Source organism: Sorex fumeus, unplaced genomic scaffold (assembly GCF_029834395.1).
Source record: "Sorex fumeus unplaced genomic scaffold, SorFum_2.1 ptg000098l, whole genome shotgun sequence".
NCBI lineage: Eukaryota > Metazoa > Chordata > Mammalia > Eulipotyphla > Soricidae > Sorex > Sorex fumeus.
The window spans coordinates 38,133,054-38,158,444 of NW_026606155.1; the positions used below are offsets into that span (position 1 = coordinate 38,133,054).

The 25,391-nt window shown below is 38.3% G+C and overlaps 1 protein-coding gene across 2 annotated transcripts in view; it reads left to right on the forward strand.

Moving 5' to 3' along the window:
- Positions 1-24,667, forward strand: part of SLC35F4 (solute carrier family 35 member F4) — a 277,152-nt gene extending 252,485 nt beyond the window's left edge. For both annotated transcript variants that reach the window (XM_056134147.1, XM_056134148.1), the window contains 4 exons: positions 11,459-11,584; positions 15,686-15,878; positions 22,084-22,173; positions 24,228-24,667. In XM_056134147.1, coding sequence (XP_055990122.1) covers positions 11,459-11,584; positions 15,686-15,878; positions 22,084-22,173; positions 24,228-24,469 — 651 coding nt within the window. In that variant the 3' untranslated portion in view covers positions 24,470-24,667. The remainder of the gene's footprint in view (positions 1-11,458; positions 11,585-15,685; positions 15,879-22,083; positions 22,174-24,227) is intronic.
- Positions 24,668-25,391: the final 724 nt, after the last annotated feature.

Here is a 25,391-nt window from a genome sequence, read left to right on the forward strand (position 1 = left end):
TAACCAAACACTTCATTTCTGAGTTTAATCCTTCAGAAGTAACATGAATACAAATTTTTGTATGCTTGTTCCATATTACAGATTGATTGATAGCCAAGTGGATTTAAATATCTATGTATAAATATATGTATATATATTTAACTGAATCACCATGAGATACACGAAGTTGTTTATGATTGGGTTTCAGTGATACAATGTTCCATCACCTGTCCCTTCACTAGTGTACATTTTACACCACCAATGTCCCCAGTTTCCCTCCCACTCTGCATTCCCAAGCCTGCCTCTATGGCAGACATTTTTCTTCTCTTTCACTCTCTCTCTTGCTCTCTCTTTCTTTTTTGGGCATTATGATTTGCAATACAGAAAGCAAGTAGATTTAAGGAGTGGGATAGTATTTATATAACTTTGCAAAGTTAATATAATTTTAAAAATCAATAAAATAATTTTTTAGAAAAAGATTTTAAATAGTCTGTGCCCAGAACATAACTGTCATATAATAATTGCTGTCTAAAGTGATGCCCATGATTGGATTTGTAACATGTATTTTCTACAAATATTGTTTTTATTGTAATTTCGCAATGTCTTCTAGCACCTATGTGCTGAAATTAATATCTGGAGGAGAAAAACAGTTAATGATATTCATTAGAATATTTTCAATAGTCAGTAAGAAAATTCTGGTCACATTTGGGCCAAAGCAATAGTACACTGGGTAGGGCATTTGCTTTGCATGTGACTAACCAGGGTTTGATCTCCAGCAACCCATATGGTCCCTTGAGCACTGTCAGGAAAATTTTCTGAGTGTAGAGCTAGGAGTAAACCCTGAGCAACACTGGATGTGACCGAAAAATCCAGAAAGAAAGAAAGAAAGAAAGAAAGAAAGAAAGAAAGAAAGAAAGAAAGAAAGAGGGAGGAAGAAAGAAAAGAAAGAAAGAAAGAAAGAAAGAAAGAAAGAAAGAAAGAAAGAAAGAAAGAAAGAGAGAGAGAGAGAAAGATTGATTCGGGTCATATTTGGAAGATGCTATTTAAAAATTCAGAACTAAAGCTTGACATAGTAGAAGTAAAAAAACAAAGCTAAGAGATAGATTTGAAACTATTCATCAATCCATAAAATCATTATAATATATCTTGATGAGGTATCTCCATCTTCACTAAATCTTTTTTTTTCTTGATGCAGCAAGAAAGTTTGTATTGAAGCTTATTTACAAAGATGTAAGAGGAGAGAAAGGGAGAAGTACATGTTTGAGGGAGAACACAGCCTTAACCAGAGTGGAAATATGCAAAAAAAATAGTGTATAGACAAATTCAAGGGAAAACACAGACTTGAAGAACAAGTCTCCACTAGTTAAATCTTAAATTTGGCTTACCAGAGGCTCAGCATCATATTTTTATACATTGAACTCAGGTGTTGACTTCCCATCATCAAGAATCCTAAAAAGTTCTCTCAAGTCCTTGAGAACTTGTTACAATAAGTTCTTCTGTGATTTACTGTTAAGTGGGGCAGCAAAGTTTGTGGGGCCCAATACAAAATGAAAACGCAGGTCTCTCTTTTATTTTCCCACACACACTTTATTTAAACATCGTGTTTTATAAAGTTGTTCATGGTAATTTGTTATAGGCATTAAATATACCAACACGAATCCCACCACCACTATCACTTTCCTTCCACTGCAACTGTCCCATAGCGAACCCAAAATAATTTATTTTATATTGTTTGTTACCAAAAAATGGCTAATGGAATGATCAAAAATTATTTCTTTAGAAAAAAATTAGTGCATCTAAATTGTAGTATCTAATCATGGGTACATTAAGTCCTTGTCTGGAATTACTAAGATGTTGTTACAAGTTAGCCCTTATGTGTCAATCTTTTTATTCATTGATATTGGTTGGCTTCCACATTACATTTCATACAATCTAGTGCACTACTACTGGATTGTCAGTGGTGTAAAATTTGGAGATGTCCAGAAAATCCAGAATTTTTAACTGAGGAATCCAGCTGGAGTTAGATTTTTAACTGGGCTGTGTACATGTCATTTTTGTATCTACTTGATCTCTTTCAAGGCTTACTTATGAGTCTCTGGAACAAGGCCAGTAGATGATCCTATATGGTGAAGGGTGGTTTGTGGGCATGGTTGTTGGGCCTTCCGGAAGTACAGGGAGATGGGGGAAGGTAGCCCATCACAACTCTGAGAAGACCTAGAGTTTCAACACAGGGACTGTGTACCTGAGTTTTTCAGTAGGTTTAGTTCTCCATGAGTCTCAGTCCTGAGGTTATGGGGTCCAGCCAGAGACATGGTGGTGGATTGGGATGTGGAAGCAAAAGGCTGCTTGAGACCTTGTTTGGGTGGGTGCAAGTCCACCCTCCTCTGAGAGTGCCCCAGATGTCTAGCCAGAAACAGGTGTCTGAGAAATTATTTTCAGCTAGTTGATTTATTTATGAGTCTCTGGGAAAAGGCTGGTAGATGAGTTTACATGGCAACAGAGATGGATCGTGGGCTTCTCTTTTAAAAATTATAAATTTCTGGAACAAAGAGGTAGTTTGATAACCTGATCACATTCCTTATATATACAGGAGGTCCAGATTTGATCCCCAATATCACATGGTTCACATAGCATTGCAGGAAGTGACCCCAGAACTGAGAGTATCCCCTGACCACTGCTGAGTCTGACCTAAAAACCTAAATAAGTATCACTATCACTATCACTATCACTATCCCTATCACTATCACCTGTTGTTCTTCAATTCACTCGAGCAGGCCCAATAACGTCTCCGTTCATCCCTGTCAAGTGCAAGTGTAGCCCAATGACATATTGGGGGCTCCTTCAGGGTCATTCCTTCAGGACTATTCATTGTTACTGTATTTGACATATCAAGTATGCCACGGGTAGCTTGTCAGGCTCTGCTGTGCAGGCAGGATACTCTGGGTAGCTTGCCGGGCTCTCCGAGAGAGATGGAGGCTTTTAGGGCAGCCTCTAATCATCTTTACAGGTGTTCCTAGTCAGGCATATAGGCGGGTACGATATTCTCAGTAGCCTGCTGGGGTCTCTGAAAGTGAGAACTAGAGAGTAAGAGGTCGCGCGGCCACAAATGTGGCCACACACTTCCAGGAGCTTAGTTTTATAGTCTCTTTATGGCTGTTGATGGGGTTACACGGCAGTTGGTGGGTGTAACTGTCTAGCTACTGGAAGGCGGGGGAGCTGGGTGGAGGAGGCCCAGTCTCAAACTGAGCAGGCTTAGAGATCTCAGCCCCGGGTCCCGCACACCTGGGTTCCTCTGCTGGTTCCTCGTCCAAGCATGTGGAGAGTGGTCTCAGCATGGCTTTGGCTGGGTGCTGGAGGTCTTCTAAATAAGTATGTAATATTATTTCAATATTGCAGCAGCAGAGTTTTAAACCAAAACTAGGGTCTTTCAAAGAGTAAAACCCTATGTTTTGCATAAGTCCTATCCCTATATCCAATTCTGTTTCTAACACATTAAATAACCCAAGAAACAAAGCAGAGTCTCAATCTATACCTGATACTACAATGAATAAATTCATGCTTATCTTTCTCTTTGGTTGATGTAGTTGCCATCAACAACCTTAACAACCCTGAGAACCTGTAGAATGGCATTGTAATGGAAGGGGAGGGTATGAGGAATCTCTGATCTTTGGTGGCATCTGAATATTGAAAAGAAATCAATGCACTCATTTTAGATGTACTAGGGAGAAAATCAATTTTAGAGTGAATGAACGCATATAACTAGGAATCATGATTTAAAAGATCATATCAAAAGATATTCAAGGTTTATTTGAGGTTTTTCTGGGGATAAAACTCAACTTTATGAGAAATTTAAATCACAGTCTTAAAATATGCCTTGACTGCTCAATTTTCTTTTCCCTAGAGCGTGCTATTTCTATTTTTCTTCCAAAATAAACTATCTTTTTCTAATATATATATTTATATTATATTTGGAAACTATTAAAAATACCTATTTCTCAAATTGGTATCTGTAGAAGGTTGAATAGTGCCCCCCTCCCAAGTGGAGTCACAGTACTATAGATTGAAACCTGTGAGTATGACCTTATTTAGAACAAGATAAAATTAGCAAAGAGTATATCCTGATTATCTGGGTAGCTCTTAAATACACAAAGGAGAGTCCTTATAAAAAATACACACAGGAGAGACTCACAGAAAAAAAAGGAAATCTTGTAAGAAAAAGAATAACCACACAGACAGGATCGAAGTGAAAGGTCACAACCTTGGAATGGAGGGCAGACACCACCACTGGGAAAAGGCAGAGAACGTACTGTCCCCCAGAACTGCTAATGGAAGCAAGGGATTACCGGATTTTTAACTTCTAGATTCCAAATGGTGAGAAAAAAATTTCTGTTGTTCTCATTTACCAAGTGGACAATTACCTGTGGCAGTTTGTTGAAGTAGCCTCAGAAAATGAATACAATATTTTAAGTAGTAAAACCTCGTAAGAAAAAAATTAAGTAGATACTAAGAATTTTTAATAGGTATATACACAAATTGAGACAGTATAAGTGTCAAAATAGTAAGCATTAGTGTCATTTGTGCTGGTGTAAGTCAGATGTTTTTCTTCCCAAATGACAGGAAGTGCTTTCTTCTCACTGAAAAGCATTAAGAAGTGTTTAATGCCATGTTCCAGAAAAATGTCAAGGTGTAACTTTAATGATACCCATAATCAGGCCAAGGAATATGAGAAACACCAAAACATATTCAGCATTTTGCCTTTTGGCAGTATCAGCAGTTCTTTCCCTTCTGAGACTTATTGAGAACATGCATAATTAGGTCATTTGAGAAATTAAAGGAGGGCAAATAGAATACTGACAACATAAATGCGGCTCTCATTGCCTTCATCCATAAATAATCTAAAGCATGCACTGAAGGCCACCTCACTTGGACTGCTATTCTTATTTTTATAAAAATCAAAGGATTGATTTTTTAACCACCAGGCTAAAATTTCTATTTCTGACTCTAGCTAAGTTAGTTTACAGATTGTTATGGAATTATAATTCTTATTTGCTTGGCTACAAAAGTGATTATATGTAGGATGAAATATATGGCCATCCTTCTATTTTTTGTCAAAATAATACCAAAGAAGAATAAAGGATACTTTAAGTGCTAGTATCAGTAAATAAGATTTTTTGAGTACCCCTTCATATTTAGTTGGTAAGAATAGAAATAGCAATGTTCATATAAACATATTTATTATTAATTACTTGTTAGTATTTCTGCTTCCTTAGAATATTGTTTTTGAATGACAGATGATAATCTGTCATGCATTCAGTTTTATATTATGAAATTAGTTCTATCAGTTTTATACTAAAGTGTTATAATAGAACCATATGCAGCTTTTAGGAAAAATGAAGTCATGAAATTTGCTTATAAATGGATGAACATAGAGACTATCGTGCTGAGTAAAATGATTCAGAAGGAGAGGGACAGATATAGAATGACTGTACTCATTTATGGGATACGAAAAATAGTAGTATGAGACTAATATTCAAGGCCAGGTAAAACAGGGGCAGGGAGGACTGATCAACTGTTGTAAGCTTGCCACAAGTGTCGGGGGGAGGGCAAAAGAGTTACGATAGAGAAGGAACCAGTATGACAATAATAGAAATGATCACTCCAGAAAAGAATTGAGTGGTGAAAGTCGGTAAAGGGATATACATGATAACCTCAGTAACTCTATTGCAAACCATAATGCCCAAAAGGAAAGAGAGCGAGAGAAAGAAAGACACAGAGAAAGAAAGTGAAAGGAAAAAGTGCCTGCCACAGAGGCAGACAGGGTCTGGAAGGGAAACTGGAGACATTGGTGGTAGAAAATGCACACTGATGAAGGGATGGGTGTTGTAACATTATATAACAACCCCCCCCCAAAATTGTTGTGTTAAAAATTAACAGTTGATTACAACTGATGAATAATCAATCCTTGGAAATTAGTAAACCTTTTAAATTGAAAATTTTCACATTGGTGAAAATTATGTTCTTATAGCTTTGAAGACAGGAGTTTTGCATCTCAGATATCCTATCTTATTTAACTAGAGTTCTTAATTTCAAAACAACCATAGAAATCATCTTAATAAAAGAAATTCTCCTCAAAAGCAATGAGCCACTGGTTGGGAGTTTTCTCTGTAGCTGGTCTCTATTTCATTGCAATGAAAAGTAAATGTTATAACATGAGGCTGACACCTAAGGATAGTAGATACACGAAACAGGTAGATTGCTCCATAGCAGGAAGCCTGCCTCATGAGCAAAGGGGAGAAGGCAGCTGGAATAGAGAAGGGATCACTAAGAAAAACATGGCTGGAGGAATCGGTCAGGATGGGAGGTGTGTGCAGAAAGTGGATAAAGGATCAAACATGGTAACCTCTCAGGGTTTGTATTGCAAACCAAAATGACCAAAGGTAGAGAGAGATTATGGGGAATCATGTCTGCCATGGAGGCAGGGGGAGGGTGGGAAAGGGGGGTATACCGGGTATATTGGTGGTGGGGAATGTGCACTGGTGGAGGGATGAGTGTTTGATCACTGTGTGATTGTAACCCAAACATCAAAGCTTGTATCTATCTCACGGTGATTCAATAAAATTTTTTAAAAGTCAAAAAAAAAAAGAAAGAAAAGTAAATGTTAGTCTAAAAAGTTAAAGCCAGATATTGGCCCTCTCTTATTTTTATATTATTAATTAAAGCTTGTCTTCCATTTTCAAATGTCTTTGAATACCTTGATAAAATTGGTGAACAGAAAAAATTTGAAATTTTTAGAGATTTGAAATTTGAAATTTTTAGAGATTTTCAGAAATAAAAATGAATTTATTTCTTTTCACTTGCTTTTTTATTTGGCACCCACATATTTTCTTGCTATCACGTGTAATAGACAGTTTGCTTCCCAAACTGTGAGATTTTGAAGACTTTCTGAGATCTGCCAAAGACAAGTTGAAATATCAACTAAACAGAACCCTTCATAGTATAAGTATAAACCATCATTCTCCAAATTCAAACTGAACTTCAGAACACCTTAAGTCAGAATTGGAACTGAATTGCTACTGATTTGTGTCAATATTATAAATTTGAAGATTCACAACAACCTTTCATTTCCATTTTTTCTTTGGCTGATGTTTATCCATGCAAACACAGAACATAATCCTCTATTCATAACACTCATGCTTTCTAGGAAAGGTAGTAAAAGATGGATATAGAACAAATCCTTTTATTTCCCTTTTGGCAGGACAATAACTACACAGAGAAGAAAGCTGGAGTGTTAAAGCTCCAATTTTAAGCCTACAATGAAAAAGTCCATAAACCTTTCTACAGGTTTCAGCCCTAAGGTATACTCTGCACACTACACACTCTTCAGTATGTCTGGAATTTCTATCACTCTTTCCTATTCTGGTCACCTTTGTTTTGTTTTAGTTTGGGTTTAGAGCCACACCTGGCTATCCTCAAGGCTTACTCCTGGCAGTGCTTGGGGGAACATATGAAGTGCTAGGGATTAAAATCAGGTAGGGCAAATAATCTACCCACTACACTATCTCTCTGACCCCTATTCTGGTCTCTTTTTTAAATAAGTTCAAACAGATTTTATTCATGAGAATAAGTGAGTATGTGTGTGACAGGAGATGAGGTGTGGGAGGCTTGACTTGATGCTCTTAAGGTTTGACTTACCCTAGGGATCAACTTCCCTTCCCTTTTTCACCCTCACCCCCATACGCAGTATCTGGTCAGGTAGAAATTTCTTTCCTTTCTCACACTGTGTTTTGTTCCATTTCACTAATTATGAGCAAAGCCGTTCTTTTTCATGAAACCTAAAGGTAACATGGGCATTGTAAGAATGCTGTCTGGATCTGTTCTTTAAAAATGAAGCCCATCTAAATACACTCAGGGGGAAAAAAGATGATCTTCAGTGCTGCTCTTGCTGGCCAACCTGTTAATGTGCATAACAACTTTGCGCATTGGTGGTTTTATGGTCGCTATAGTTACTAACAGCTCATACTAGTCAGACTTGGGTCATGGAAATGACAGGTTCCTATTTTATTAAAATAATTCTGTAGCTGTGATAAATACCAGGAGTTTCACTCCATAGGTTGGTGGCCAGCCGCACACTCTAGGGGTAAAGGCAGCTCAGATAGGGAAGGGAGCACCAAATAAAGGATGTTGGGAAGGTCCACCCAGGTTGGGAGATGCATGCTGAAAGTAGACTATAGACCGAACATGATTGCCACCCAATGTTTCTTTTGCAAACCACAGCACCCAAAAGGAGAGAGAGACAACAAAAGGGAGTGCCCTGCCACAGAGGCAGGGTGGGATGAGGGGATAGGGGGGTGGGAGGAATACTGGGATTAGTGGGGTGGTGAATGGGCACTGGTGGAGGGATGGGTACTTGATCATTGTATGACTGAAACACAAGAACAAAAATTTGTAAGTCTACAAATGTACCTCATGGTGTTTCACTAATAAAAAAACAATAATTCTGGTTGATTATGGGGTCAGAGCTAGAAGAGACTCCACTGAGGAGAGCCATGTTTTGCTAAAACCATGCAGGTGGCACCACGAGATAGTGTAATTTCAGCAATTAAGTTTCTCAGATGCATACAATGTGACCAAAAGCCCTTTATGTAGTCACCGTGTGGTCATAAACATATGAGGTTTTCTGCCGCCACAGTTTTTAAGGGCACCAGTTTCATGCAGAAACATTTTCGGTTTGCTGAACCCCAAAAGAATCATTCTGGTTTTTCAGTTGAGGCATCCATTTCCTTCTTTGGTGACTGATTAATTCTGAAAATGTGACTCAGGTCTCTGCTTGGTTTGTTTGCTTTCTGGAAATTAAGGAGTATTTACTCCACAGTTAACCAATGGTACTTAGCAGAACTACCCTGAGATCACTCCAACAAGCATTACAAATAGGTCTTCCACCCAACATTTTCCTACGAAACTGTGCCTTATTTCCAACTGAGTAGACAAAAACATTGAAATTTTCTTATAGTACAGCTATAGAAAATTTATGTTTAATATAACTGCAAAATTTAAATTAAAATGTGAAAAATAAATTAACTTATTATTTCCAAAACACCTCCCCCAGGAAATTCATATAATCTCTAAGTTATTAGCTTATAAATTGTTTTTACCTTGGGAAATTTTCTTTTAGCCCCTCTAATATTCAGATTTTCATGCTCTTACAATTTAACTTAGAATTTAACTGTTGTCTAACCCCCTGAAGTGAAAAATGCTTCTCCCCATGACACCAATTGAAGGAGACACAGGTGTAATTGATATGTCAATTTAAGTAATGATCTTTAAGAGACCCACTATAGGTCTCATTTTTAATTGATATAAAATTTTATAATCTTTAGTCACAGCAAATTTTTATATTGAGGAAATGTAAAATATATATTCCTATCTTGGGGAAACATAACTTAGAAATATTAGGTAAGATGTATTTTTACTAATGGCTGACTAAGAAAGAAGGATTTCCAAATTTTTAATCATATCCTAGGGGTAATAATACTAAATGTTCACTACTTTACCGTGTCTTTGCTTTTTGCTTTTTTTGTTTGATTGTTGTTTGTATAAGCTGTTTATTTTCACAATTCCCTACATCCAGAATGATATAGTACACATGATGGTCTAAATTACATATAAATATTTGGAATTCCTTTAATAATCTTAAGTATGAAATAGTATGTCTATGTTTTAATATCAGGATCAACATTGTGTTCTACCCTGTCTGGAAATTTTCACATGTTTTTTAATGAAGAGATTTTAACTGATGTTGAGCTAAAGTAAACACGTAGTGAATCAAAGGTATTATCCAAATTTAGTCTTATGAAGGATATCTGTGCACATGAGCACTTCAACTCATGAACATTATTTAAACACAAGCACAAGTCATAAAATGCAAGTGTCTTATGTGCAGTTTTATTTCTATGACATTACCTAAACAGTCTTTGCAAATTCCTGACCAAAATATAAATCCCCAAATCAAAGAAAGGGATAATCCTCACAGAGTTTTCATGTCTAGAAACCTTCACCATGTTTATTTATGAGTCTATTACTTCTTGTTTGGGAAATTTCTTTGACACCTCCTGGTGTGTGTATCAAATTATTTTCCCTATAGTTTGAGGAACAGTCTCACTAGAACACATGCCTGGCAGCTCTAGAGAACATGATATTCACTCAGCAAGAGAAACACCTCCTATCAAGCAGTCTCCCATATAACACTTTATGAAGATGGTTTTTCACTGCTGACACGTCAGCATCTGTTCTCCAGTTCTCCTGCTGTTTTTCATAAAGTACACTTTAGTAGCAGGCTGCTTCTGAAACCAACTGCACGCTTTGTTAGTAGTCATTAACAAAAGAATTGCTTTAGCAGCATCTAAATTATTTGTGTCATTGTTATCTGACTTTGTACCAACCTCAAGCAATTCTATACCCACGTGTTCAAGATCTACATTTTGCTGTGACAAATAATATCTTAATAATGTTTCAGAGGGGTCTCCAAAAATTTCATGATAAAGCTGTGGGAATCTGCTGGGAGATTGATTTACTTGGAAAAACTCAGAACTGAAGCTTAACAAAATTGGGACATATGTTTAAATTTTTCACATACTTACATCCTGATTTAAAGTCAGTAAAATTACAAAGAAATGGCATGTATTTTTCTAGCTCAGAGCTGCTATTTTACTGGAACATTGAAATGTTTTCCAATAGAACCAGTTCAAGCCATTTGAAAACCAGATGTAAATTATTTCAGGAAGATTCACTAAGAGAATGGGCCCCTTTTTTGAATATAAAATAATCATACCAGTTTATAATAACACATTTTATTTCAAATTATAAACATTCCTTTTATTCAGCTAATAACCTAGAATAATTAAATAAAATCATTTTTCTGTGGTTTAATTTTGATATAAATAAAAGGAAGGACTGGTCTCCATTTGGCATTCCAAGTGGCACTGCAAGCTTGCTCCTTGTAAATCACCATGAGGAATTACTCAATTTCTTTTTCTTTCCCTTGGCCTGGATTTTGCATCTGAGCTGAATCGATATTATGCCACACTAATCAAGTCTTGATCATATGGAGAAACATGCATCACTCCAAAGAGCTGATAAAGTTGAATACTAAATTATCCAGACTTTAAAAATACTATGTAGTTTATTATGTTTAGAAGTGATTTTGTATTACCTATATCTCACCCATATGGATATTGATCTCTCAAAAGTTGAACTAAATTACTGCCCCTAAATGAAAATGTGAACAGCTTTTATATTTTCTCTATGTGTGGCTTATGAGCAAACCAATTTCTAAAATATAGTGTCCTTTCCTACATGTGAGCAGTGATGTACAAAAGATCACTGGGTTTGAGCATGCATTAAGTAACTTTTATGGAGTCGTCTTATCCTGGGATATGGAGGTATCAAAAATTTATTTTCTTTCTTGAATTCTATTTGACAGATAGTTGCAGCAATCATGGCAATCACTGGTATTGTCATGATGGCATATGCAGATAATTTTCATGCTGATTCCATCATAGGAGTGGCATTTGCAGTGGGTTCAGCCTCCACATCTGCATTATATAAGGTATGTGGTCCACTTCTTTATGTAGTCAATCTCTCATTCATGGTTTGACAAGTATGGATGGGCAGAGATAATGCTGACATGGCACCAAAACCAAATAATAATAGATAAATCCATGGTCACGGTCATGGTCCTCCCGTTGTTCATCGATTTGCTCAAGCGGGCCCAGTAACGTCTCCTTCCGGGCGAGATACTCTCGGTAGCTTGCCGGGCTCTCCGAGAGGGGCGGAGGAATCAAACTCAGGTCGGCCATGTTGGCTGCGTGCAAGGCAAACGCCCTACCCCTGTGCTATCGCCCCAGCCCAGATAAAAATCACTGTCACTGTCACTGTCCTCCCATTGTTCATTGATTTGCTCGAGCGGGCCCAGTAACGTCTCCATTGGAGACTTTGTTGTTACTGTGTCTGGCATATCGAATACATCATGGGTAGCTTGCCAGGCTCTGCCGTGCGGGCGAGATACTCTCGGTAGCTTGCCGGGCTCTCCGAGAGGGGCAGAGGAATCGAACTCGGGTCGGCCATGTTGGCTGCGTGCAAGGCAAACGCCCTACCCGCTGTGCTATTGCCCCAGCCCAGATAAATCCAAGATAATTTAAATAGTAATAGGTACCACCACATTTCACTACATAATCATCAGAGATTTTGTGCCAAGCATTTATTGTTTTTGTTGTTAAAAAATAGGGAATAACCATTATGTGATTTTTTTTTTCAACTTTTGAGCCATACCAGCAGTTCTCAGTGATTACTCCTAACTCTGGACTTAGTAATTACTCCTGGAGATACTTTTGGGATCATATGGGATTCTGGGGATCAAAACCGGGTTGGCTGTGTGCAAGGCATAACCTACCCACTGTACTATTCCTCTGGCCCATATCTGAAGCATTTTTAAGACCTCAATAAACATTTATTGAGGTTTTAAAAGCAAAACAAAAAATATAACATCTGTTTTCAAGGCTTTATGCTTGTTTCTTTTTAGCACTGAATAATACTCCATGTCTTTATCCTCAACAGTTTATTTATCTATTTTCCTACTGAATAACATTGGTTACTTCCAGGTTTGGGCAATTATGAATGAAGTTTATTAAAAATATTTGTTTTCAAGTTTTTATTTCATATGTTTTTAACTTCTAACAACAAAAGCCCATGGATTGTATGATAAGAAAATTTTTATCATGGTATCTTAGAAGTTGTACCATTTTACAAGTTAGCTTATTATTCTATATCATATTTAGCATTTGGTATTGTCTGAATTTGGGTAGTTCAACAAATGTTTGTTGATTTCTTGTTCTCTCTCCCTAGCCAACTTATTTGATTTTGCAGATGAATGTGTGCCAAATTTGCCAAAAATGAAACCAAAAACCTCTAGTTAGCAGGGGTTTTTTCCTTTCTCAATAGATATATACATAAGTGATGCCCCTAACTGATCCTTCAACCCAGGACTTTAGTTACCACTTCAAAGCAGCTGGTGGCTCAACTTCCTTCAAAAAGTTACTTACACTGGGAGAAAATATTCGCCCACCACACATCTGACAGAGTTAATATCCAAGATATATAAGGCATGTATAAAACTTAGCAAAGCAATTTTAAAATGAGAAATAGAGATGAATAAATATTTCTCCAAAGAATACATGGACTGGAGTGATAGCACAGTAGGCAGGGCATTTGCCTTGCATGTGTCCGATCCTGCCGACCCATGTTTGATTCCTCCACCCCTCTCAGAGAGAGCCCGGTAAGCTGCCGAGAGTATTGCACCCACACAGCAGAGCCTGGCAAGCTATGGGTGATGTATTTGATATACCAAAAACATTAACAAGAAGTCTCACAATAGAAATATTACTGGTGCCCACTCGAGCAAATCTATGAACAATGGGAGGACAGTGCTACAATGCTACAGTGGTTTCTGGTTGATTTAATGGTGCAGACTTAAATTTGCTGGTATTTTTAATGGGTTACAATGATTATTTAATAAAAATACAATATTAATTGAACTCTTGCAGTATTTGTGTTAATGCACTATAATATAGCCATAAGGCAAATCTCATTTTCCAGATGAGGAAACTGAGGCTTTGAAAAATTAGCTAATGTACCTGTAGTCATACGTCAGAAAATGATAAAACCAAGATTTAAATTTGGACTAGCCAATTCCAAATCATGTGCTCCCTGGTCACAGCTGCACCATCTCAATCATCAACTAGTTATAGTGGGGTATTAAAAAGACCTCTATTCTTCTCCTCATTTTTAACATAGCTACCTACAGTCATTACTTTAACTCCTATGTGCTCTTAAAAAATAATAAATGAGTTTTGACTTGAGAGCTTACTGCTTGCTACATATTAATCCTGTGGCCCCCTGGAGCTCCTGTTAATAGCAAAATGAAGCACCTCTTCTTTTCTGATGGATAGATCTTTCTCCATTGGAGTAAGCTGTTACCAGTGGAAGTCCTGTTCCCAGTAATTGCACCTGACTTCAGAAATAGGGATGACTGAGAGAGTAGCTCTAAAGGATTAGTCCCCAGTGTTCTACTTTGAAAAACCAGCTTTTTTTTTTTGGATGTAGCTAAAAGACTATTCCACTTTCACTTCTCTTTGTTCCAGTGAAAAAGTACTCACTGAAAGGCAGAAAATGCCCTTTACATCCCTCTGGAACGACTGTTCTGATTATTCACTAGCGCTGAGCCTTCTAGGGCATGAAGTCTATTTCCATATTGACATTTCCCGGCCCACTGATTCTGTGGGACAAGTTAGACACATATTCACTAAATTGCCATTAGTATCTAACTTTCCCCCCAAGTGAGTCTCCACAGAGATGTCTGATGTGACCAAAGATTAGCACATGTTCAAGTTCTCTTGACTACATTTCTCCAGAGAAAAATATTCTACATTCGGCTGAAATTAAAAGCAGCATCCTGACTACCATGTGACTGGGTTGATTGTCTTAAGGAGAGAATTACACTAACCATGCTACAGATGCATTCATTACAGGAGTCTTGTAATATTTGCTGCCATGTACAAACTCATGTACCAAAAAGCAGATCTACTCCATTCTGCATTGAGGATTAACATAGGAAACAGATGGATGAAAAAAAGAGAGAGAAATATGAGCTAGATATGCCGCCTTCTTCCCTGCTGATGTGTGATTTCAGGTTGGCCACTCACTTCCCCTCACCCTCTTCCTAATGTTTTAGTATTTTTTACACTGAAGAATGAAAATAATATTTGTGGAAATAGTTTATGCTCGGAGAGAAAAGTACTTACTAATACATATCATAATTAATTTTCTCAGCAACACAATAGCAGCTGTCTCTGCTGAATTAAATTTTTCAATATCTATCAAAGAGCAAAATTAACCCCATGCTTGATGGGATTCTAGATGTTTTCCCTCATATTTATTGTCAACCCTATACCTATGGGTACATAACTAAACTGACAATGTTACTTAACACCTTAGGCAGTAGTAGTTTTCAATTCCATTAGGAATTTATTTTATGACATTTGTTGCTTTATATACAAGCCAGAGGGCATTTTATTTTATATTGCTTCTTTTGAGACTATATTCAGTGGTTTTCAGGGTTAATTCTGGCTTGTTGCTAATTGGGACCCTGTGTTTCCAAGGACTGAACCCAATGCTCCAAGCATGCAAAGTATGCATAGGGTATTTTAAATCCTTATTTCTGAAGTCTGTTCAATACTGTCATGGAGGGTAACAGAAGGGTACCAGGAAGGTAATAGAAGCAGGATGAGACCAGAAAGATAGTCAGAGGTTAGGCACTTGCCTGGCATGTAGCTATGGCTCAACCCCGGTTTGAATCTCAGCACTGCATGTGGTTTGCTGCATGTACAAACTCATGTACCAAAGAGCAGATCTGCTCCATTCTGCATTGAGGATTAGCATAGGAAACAGTTAAGCACCACCAGGGATAACTCCTAAGTACAGAGCAGGGTGCTGCCAAACCCCAACTTCCTCCCCACCAAAAAAGGAAAAGAAAAAAAGGAAAGGAGGATGCACTCTGGACTGGTTGCTTCACTGTGTAGATAAATAGATTTTGACTCTCTTGATCCACCCAGTTTTTCTACCACGTGGCTGTAGAGCTTCTTTCCCATTCCAGGTTTTGTTTAAGATGTTTCTTGGAAGTGCCAACTTCGGTGAGGCCGCACACTTTGTCTCCACTTTGGGCTTCTTCAATTTAATCTTCATCTCCTTCACCCCCGTCATCCTGTATTTCACCAAGGTGGAGCACTGGTCTTCATTCTCAGTTCTGCCATGGGGCTATCTCTGTGGAATGGCAGGGCTGTGGCTGGGTAAGTGGCTCCAGAATTGCCTTTCATTTACATTGCCAGCTAATCTCTCCTCAGAGAGTTCTATTGTCACAGTGGATTTTCTTCTTGGTTTCTTGGATTTCTGTTGCCCAGACTTGGCAAAGTTGGTTGAAGATATTGAATGTTTAGCAGGTTCTTTACAGACTAGTTATGGATTCCATCAGAGCTATCTAACTACCTCCTGAGATTAAGGTGTGAACTGAGGCCCAGACCACTTGAATCCTTCCCTGGTCTTCTGGCAGTCATATTCATTCTTTGTAATATACTGGACTGAAGCGATAGCACAGCAGATAGGGCATTTGCCTTACACGCAGCCAACATGGCCAACCCGAGTTCGATTCCTCCACCCCTCTCAAAGAGCCCAGCAAGCTACCGAGAGTGTCTCGCCTGCATGGCAAACCCTGGCAAGCTACCCATGACGTATTTGATATGCCAAACACAGTAATAAGTCTCACAATGTTACTGGGCCCGCTTGAGCAAATCATAGAACAACGGGAGGACAGTGACAGTGACAGTACTATACTGCATTTGTTATTTTGTCCCATGCATGGCCCAGTGTGTCTCTCCAAGAAGAGAAAGGAGATACAGGTCATAAAGGGTCTGACAGGGTTTAATTCAAAATCTTCTTGCTCTTGGGGCCAGAGAGATAGCACAGTATATGCAGCCTAGTTTGATCCCCAATACTGCATTTGGTCCTCCAAGCCCCATCAGCAGTAATTCTTGAGTGAAGAACCAGGAGTAAACCCAGAGCACTGCCAGATATAGCAGGAAGAAGAAAACAAAACAAAATCTACTTACTCTTTAAACAAGATGGTTACAGGCTTACGATGGCTCTTTTAGCAATTCTCACTGGCTACATGTAAAGAGTAAAATTGAGAAAAGAAATCCTTGTGAAGTAGAACTGGACATGAGGGCCAGGTTAAGCAGGCTGTGCCTCGTCAAGAGCCAGTCACCTTCAGCTGTTTTAATATCCTCGCTCCAAACTCCCTATAACTCTGAAACTGTCGGAGCACCTGAGGACTCAGACTCTTCCCACTTTCATGCTTCCCTGCTCTGCTTTGTGACATGAGAGAACTGTGAACAGTAATGAGCCTGCTCTCCTCTCACTGAGCAGTCTGGCCGCCACACGATCCACAGACTCAAGATTCCTTTGCTCAGATCCTTTTTATTCTTTTCCTCCCAATAACCTAAGGTCAGACACTCTGCCCACAGCTACCTGGCAAGACCTCAGCCAGTCAGCTTACACTGATCTTTATCTAGTGACAGAATTCAAATACAATCTGAGCCACTTCCTATCCCCCAACAATCACCAGGAGAAAAAAACAAAATCAAAGAAACACCCTTATTTTCATTCCCCACGGAGGCATTGGATCAATGTTTTTTCTACTCTGGCCCAGACCCCTGAGGAGAAGACTTAAAAAGGACAGGAAACACTCAAACAAAGAACAATCATTATTTTTTTTCATTCTTTGAATTCTACATTTGAAGGCCAAAAAATAAGTGAGTTTGATTTCCTATAGCATCTGCTAAGTTCTGTAGAAATCAATAGCGCTTCTGACCCACACATTCTAAGAAAAAGTACCCAAAGACCTTTCTAGCCTACAACAGTTTAACTGGGAACAACACTAACCAAAATTTCACTAGTTGTTTGCTTCAGCTTTGTTTTGTACAGTGATCTCCAGTTTGCTACAAAGTAATCATAATCATCACTCCCACCTTTCACCCTCCCCAAACTCATGCCTGTCCAAGACATGTCTAACATGTCTCACTCATTTTCCTAGGCAAGCCTGCTCAGGCTGGGTATCATGGAGCTAGCTGGACACTGTAGGTTTCCACTCAGCTGCATGGTCTCTGAGTGCTGGTTGAAGTGCCCCCAGGACCAAAGCAGCTTAACCAGGCCCCTCACCCAGAGCACTGATGTTCTCACTCTGCCCAAGCTTTCCTAGAACAAACTGAGGACACAACCTCCCTCCTGATTGTCCATGTGCCTCAGGGTTTTAATACCATCCTTGCTCCTGTTCTTCAATTTCTATTTACATTCTGCCTTCCCCCATAGGAATCAGATTAGATCTAGTTGAGACTGGGCTGGGAGATAAGCATAAAAAGCAAATATCAGGCTCCGATCTCAACCACCTCGCAACTCCTCTAAATACAGCTTTCTGGTTTTGTTTAGGTTCACCTCATCTCCCACTCTTCTGTTGAGCTGACATCTTTTTCAGAAAGTTCCTTAGCCCAAATGCAGGCTGAGTTCATTCACCCAGAGTTCTAAGTCCCTCTTAAATTTAGGTTGGCCTCTAGGCTACAGAGAACTCATTGGCTATATGCACTCTTGTTCTTAGACTATAAAAAATAGTATTGTTCCATTAAAAGAACAAAAGAAAAACATAAAATACATTTCAGTGAAGCCACCAGGTTCCAGCTAGTAAAGAAGGGCACCATTTCACCCAGATATCAATACCTGGCCTAGAATGGAACGAACAGGATGAGAGACTGTCTGAGTTCATCACGTCGACCAAGACCATCCATGGTAACTCACAGTTCCAAAAGGCAGAATCTAAACGTTGGACATGGGAGTCTCCTGGTGGATGATTCCACAACGAAATAGACCACATCATATTCAATTGACGGTTTTGCCTGACCAATGTCTCTGTTGTCCCAAAATTCCAAATGGGATTGGACCACCGTCTCCTTCGTGTAAAATTCTACTTCACAGAGCTGGGAGAAAGGGCTGCAAAGTTTAAAAAGAGAACTCCCAGAAAGACCACCAACTGGGAGCTCTTTGGCACTATTGTGGCAACATGGAAAGATGCCATTTTTGACAACATTGACGAGGAATACAATCAACTGGTTCAGCACCTCCATGATTGTGCGAGGAACGCCGAGAGAGAGAGATAGCCACAAAAAAAGCCTGTCTTCGAAAACTCTTGAGCTTATTTGCCAACGTGCTTTGGTGCAGGCCTCAGGCAACCGCAAGCGAATGTCCGAGCTCGCAAAGCAGTGTAGAGATGCGATCACGGAAGACCTCAAAGAGAGAAGAGCAGAAGTGCTGGTAGATGCGGCAGAAGCTGGGGAAAGTATTCGTAACGCCCGCCTGTTCTTCGCCAACTACAAGACCAAGATGACTGCCCTCCGACGTCCTGATGGATCTATCACATCTTCCAGAACGGCAATGGAGAAGATTATCCATGACTTCTACTCAAATCTCTTCGATAGCCATGTCCACTTGCCGACATACCAAATTCCACAGGATGGATATGTTGTTCCCAATATTCTCCCTTCCAAAATCTGACACGCCATTTCGTCAGTAAAGAAACGAACAGCACCCGGTCCAGACAAGGTCAGACCTGAACACCTGAAGAACCTGCCGTCAGTACTCATCAATACGCTGACTCAGCTCTTCACACGCTACCTGTCTGAATACAAGTTTCCGTCCCAATGAAAAACCAGCAGGACTGTACTACTGCACAAGAAGGGAGACATCCATGACATTGGCAACTATCGCCCGATCTGCCTATTGTCTGTCATCTACAAGTTGTTCACTCGAGTCATCCTGAATAGGATTGGCAGAACACTAGATGAAGGAAACCATGCGAGCAAGCTGGGTTCCGCAAAGGATTCAGCACCATCGACCATATCCACACAATAACCAAGCTCATTGAGGTTTCTCGGGAGTTCAAGATGCCGCTCTGTCTAACGTTCATTGATTTAAAGAAGGCCTTTGATTCTGTTGAGACAGAAGCGGTCATTGAAGCCCTAGCCAATCAGGGCATTCAAACTCAATACATCAATGTCCTCCGTGAGCTGTATTATGGATTCACTACCAGGATCTCACCACCTCCGCTTTGCTGATGACATTGTTTTAATAACACAAAACATTAGCCAAGTGGCAAAAATGCTGGCCGACTTCGACCGTGAGTGTAGAAAGGTCAGACTACAGCTGAATCTTATGAAGACAATGTTTATGAGAAACAACCTCGTTCCTGATGCCCCATTCACTCTCAATGGAAAGACCATCTCCGAATGCAACAGCTATGTGTACCTAGGTCAAGAAGTCAACATGACAAATGACCAGGCACCTGAGCTGCGCAGGAGGAAGAGAGCAGCTTGGAATGGTTTCAAGAGCGTCGAAGAAATAGCTAAGAGGACGAAGACCCCCCGGCTCCAGGCACATCTCTTTAATTCCACTGTTCTTCCTGCATTAACATACACCTCAGAGACCTGGGCCCTACACAAACAGGATGAGAACGCTATTCAGGTCTCCCAAAGAGGAACTGAAAGAGCTATGCTTGGAATAGCTCTTTCACTCTTTCACGTTTCACTCAAATGAGAGAAAGAATCTGGAGTTCCGACCTCTGTCGACAATCAAGAATCAGGGACACTTTGCAAGGTGTCAAAAATCAGATGGGCTAGTCACATAATGAGATTTAAAGACGACCGCTGGACTAGAGCTGTTACTGACTGGATTCCACAGGATGCCAAAACACCGCGTGGCCGCCCACCTACCAGATGATCAGACTTCTTCGTCAAGATCATGAACGATCGGTTTGAGGCTCTTTGTGTTCCTAGAGTGAACAGACACCATTGGGTTACACTAGCATGTGACAGGGACAAATGGAGATGTTACTGGCGCCCGCTCGAGCAAATCGACGATTAATGGCAAGTCAAGTGATCAAGTGATCAAGGGATCAATACCTGTGTTCAGTCAGCTAGAATACCCAGTTTAAAATGTGAAAGGCAACAGAAACTGAAAATAGGAAGTTTATTGGAGGGGTGCGTGTGTGTGTGTGTGTGTGGAATGAGGGTGGTGGAGAGTAGCTTGGTGGTGTGTAGGGATGCACTGGACAATGGTGAAGGAAAGTTGACATTCTGGTCGTGTGTATAGTGCTGGTGGAAGTTGTAGTTCTGGAATATTTCATGTATGAAGCCCTACCAATAGCAGTTTTGTAAACAACCATGACTAAAATAAAAATTATTTAAAAAATAAAAGAATAAAATATCCTATTCAACAAAAAAGTGGCAGTGGGGAACTTAGCTGATTCTGTGCTAGAATAAACTCCTTATTTGTTAGTATATATCGTATTTGATGTCCAAGTCTGCAGCAAGTCCAGATGTGGCATCTTCAATCCAACTGTAGCCCTACCAAAAAGAGTAATGATTAACTGAAGAAGACTGTCTACCCTAATTGCTACTACTATTACATGGAAATCTCAAAGGAACCCAAACCTTGTGAAAATCATTCCAGCTGCTTCTAGTTATCAAGCTCAAACCATCTCAGATATCAAAGTGTACTTAATTAAAGTAGAAATGATAGATAATGATAGAATTATAAACATTGTCCTACTGTTTAAGAATGATTCTAGGATCATCTTTGGTTCCATAGAGATGTGGCAACATGACTAAATCATTTCTATGAAGATCATCTTTAAATGCGGGAGTCTTGCTAACATTCAATTCAATAAACCATAAAACAAACATTTAATTGAAATGGACCAAAATAGTGCCATGAGGTTAATTTTTATTTTTGAAAACAAGTATATTTTATTATTGTTAAGGGAGTAGATGGTTGTTTTAATCATATGCATATATATAGTTTTAAAAGTTCAATGATATTAATCTTCAACTTAATCTGTCTATAAACTTACCCTCAGTTTATCTGTATATGAAAGAATGAAGAAAAGCTTCCTGTATTCAGCAAATTACAGAGAATTTACCTTAGTTTTCCCATCCAATGCTTGCCATGAGAGAGAATAAAATAGTTAAGACTGCTCTTGAATAGATCTTCCTTTAGTAAAAAAAAATCAAAGTATTTCTGTTATCCAGGAATGCTACCTGATGTAGCAAAGTAACAAAGTGCTAAAGTTCCAAACGTTAATCCTTTACTTGCTTTCAACCTCTGGCTCACCAACCTATCCTCACAGTGCTAATAACAGCATCATGAATTGTTACTTTCTCCCTTTTCCCCACCATTTGACAAGAGATAAGGCAGCCAAGATAGCAGAGAAGGAAAAATAGATGAACTCGGGTGAAAATGCTTGTTACTATCTCCAAATTTAGAAAATTGATTGACCAAAGGTATTGAAAGTCTAGAAGGTATGTTTAGCAAAGACATTGATTCTTTTATATTAAGAAGGAAAGAGTTCAGCATATCAATTCTCATTGAATCTGCGTATCCTCTTTTATTTTAAAGCCTTCAACATCCTTGTAAATGTCGGTGTGGTTTTGACATACCCAATCTTAATCTCCATTGGGACAGTGCTCAGCGTTCCTGGAAATGCAGGTACTGGTAACATTTGACAAATGCACAGTAAGTCTTCTTGTGTTTGTTTTATCTCCTGAGTCCTTTCTTCTAGCAATTGTGAATTATGTCCCTTGCCTAGGAAGATGTTTTAATAAAGGTGGCAGACAACAGAATAACTATGAAACAGATTTAAAATGTGCAGTAGCAAACACTTTTTACTTGGTTGTGCTTTTAGAATTAAATACCAAATGTATTATTTGGGTTTCATGCAATCTCCCTGACAACCTACTTTTGTGGTATTTTTAGAGGAAGTCCTATGGAAACAAAAGCATCCCAGCATAGGTCTTTCAAGTAAACATCACTAATGAAAGCGTAGAAATGTGCAGGGTGTTGGCTCCCCATCAGATTATCCATGGGAAGCTACGGAAGCTTCTCTGGGGGTAGAGCAGATGGCCCTCTGGAACAGATAAAGGAAAAAGCAATTTGACTCACTTCAGGGGTAAGAGGAGAAACTATTTTTCCAGAATAATCTCTCAAGTGAAGCCTGCCCATGGAACAAAAATGGAAGTTGTTTGTCTCAATGACTGTATAGTTATTCCATCTTTAATTCTATGGTATAACATATTTAATTAGTAATTACATTCAATGATTCCAAGCCATAAACATCCATCTTTATCTGTTTGAGGACAAATAGCAAATGTTTTTATAACACATACTATAGAAAAGGCAGAGGGAGAAAATGCAATTACTGTTTCTTTAAGCTTATGACTTAATTTGGAAAACAAAATCAACATATATGAAATAACATATAGCTTCACAAATGCCAAATTGTGAGAGACAGACTCTAAGGACTGCAAATTCAAAGTATTCAAAGGAAAGAAATATTAGGAATGAGTGAAGTTGCCAAGGAAGTTCATTTATGCATATAATACATTTCTGATAACTTAGAGAATAAGAATTGTACTGACATTGGTGATATTCCTGAACAAGGCACTCCCTCCCTTAGGATTATTTAATTAATTAACTACAGTATGGAGACAGATATATATATATATATATATATACATATATGTGTGTGTGTGCTGAATTCTTTATATAGAGAGAGCAGTATATATTGAATGCTCTTGAGAGCACACAGGAGGGGCATTTAAAGAGTATGCCTGCAAGAAGACTAAAGGGAGATATCCAAGAGAGTATTCAACTGAATTTAGCATTCTGTGTAAAAATAATTATATGTGTATGATCAACAGCTCCACTTGTAGGGTATGTATTCCCCCAAATTAAAAACAGGAATTCAAAAATATACTTATACACAAATATTTATAGCAGCACTATTCACAATAATCTAAATGTGGTGACAGCAAATGTCCATCAGCAGATGACGGATTAAAATATTTTGACATATGCTAAGGCATGTTATTCAGTCTGAAGTGCTAATACTTGGTATAATGTGGTTGCGTCTTGAAAACACAGTAGGCAAAAATTGTTAGATGTAGACAGTACATTTTGCCCACTTATAGGAGTTATCCATAACTTACAGAAACAAGGGAAGGTTGGTGGTTGCCAAGGACTAAAAACTGAGGGTAGGGATTGGAGAGTAAACACTTTATGCAGTTTTATTTCAAGTTACAGAGGTATTTTGGAATCAGATGAAAATTGTACAACATTAAGAATGTACAAACTGACACATTTTTACTTTAAAATAGTTCATTTTAATTTATGTAAGTTTCAACTCAAATAAAAAATTGAAGAACAGCATGTGCAAAGACCTAGCTAAACCTTAACAAGCCAGTTCATTTGAAAAATCCTTAGTGGTCCAATGAAACTACTGAAGCATGAAAGAATGTAAAGGGGAAGTTTCAAGAAATAAAACTGCGGAGGTTATTAATCAGATGGCACAAACCATGAAGGATAAATTTGATTTAGAGAGGAGTAGAAAGCAAAGATAGGGAGAAAATATACAACGATACGGGAAAAGGAAAGATCAACTTGAAGAACAAGTATAATTTTTGAAACTCTCTAGAAGTAGGCCTGACTTTAGTCATTTGTTTTCAGTGTGCTTTATAGTGACTGGCTGGTTTTTCCTTCCTTAGCTGTGGATCTCCTGAAGCAGGAGGTGATATTCAATGTTGTCCGCTTGGCTGCTACCATTATCATCTGCATTGGTTTTCTGCTGATGCTGTTGCCAGAGGAGTGGGATGAAATTACCTTGAGATTCATCAACAGCCTGAAGGAAAAGAAGAGCGAGGAACACATGGATGACATCACCGATTCCAGTGTTCACCTTCGGAGCAGAAGCAGGGTCAATGGGACAGTGTCTATACCACTGGCTTAACAGGGACATATTGTGAATACACATGTATGTATATTCTGTGAATATAATGAAATTTTCTCACTACCTGTACACTCAAATGACAGTACTCACTCTAAATTTGGATAAGTCATATGTGAAATAAAGCCAACAAGTAAAGTTTACATTTATATGCTTATCAAGGAACTGATGTAAATAATCATAATAAAATTTTTATTAAAACTTTTTTGTATTTGTTCTTTTTTTCTATGGGGAAATTCTCCTTACAAAATTTCCTAAAAACACATAATTATATTAAACTATAAGCTTGTCATCATCTTTCTCTTATCTAGAACAGAGTTATACATTCAAAGAAAGTTGCATAAAAAGAAAACATATAAAAGGATACTGTGTGTATGCATGTATTTAAATTCACTAGGATCTTTAAATTTGAATACTGAAATGTAATTAAGCAGATACCAGCAGATATTCAAGAACTACACAAGAACCAATAAAGATATAAATATAGAGAAGACTTAATCTGAGTTTTTAATGTGTTCAGTACAGAGCTGCAGTGTGTTAAATATTTCTAATATAAAATAGATATTTTAAAATTTTGATTTATAAAGAGGATATCCATTACTAACCAACTCTTAAGTCCTTGATCACCAAGTGTTTTGAAGGAGTTGTTTATATTTGCTATAACTTGTTTAATCTTTAGTCCACTGCAATGTCCTGACTATGTAAGATTAGTATTAGTCAAAGATAGATAAAATTGTTATAGATGAGATTTATTAAAGACAAAAGAGTCTATATGTGCTATAGCTTTTGCTATTATTTCCTCAAAATACCAAATTGCTGAGCATAGAAGAGGAACTTCTTCCTAAAAAGACTGATTAGGACATCTTACAATCTAAGATAGTTTTACTCTCAGAAATTTAGCACAAGAAGCCAAGCCATTTTTAAT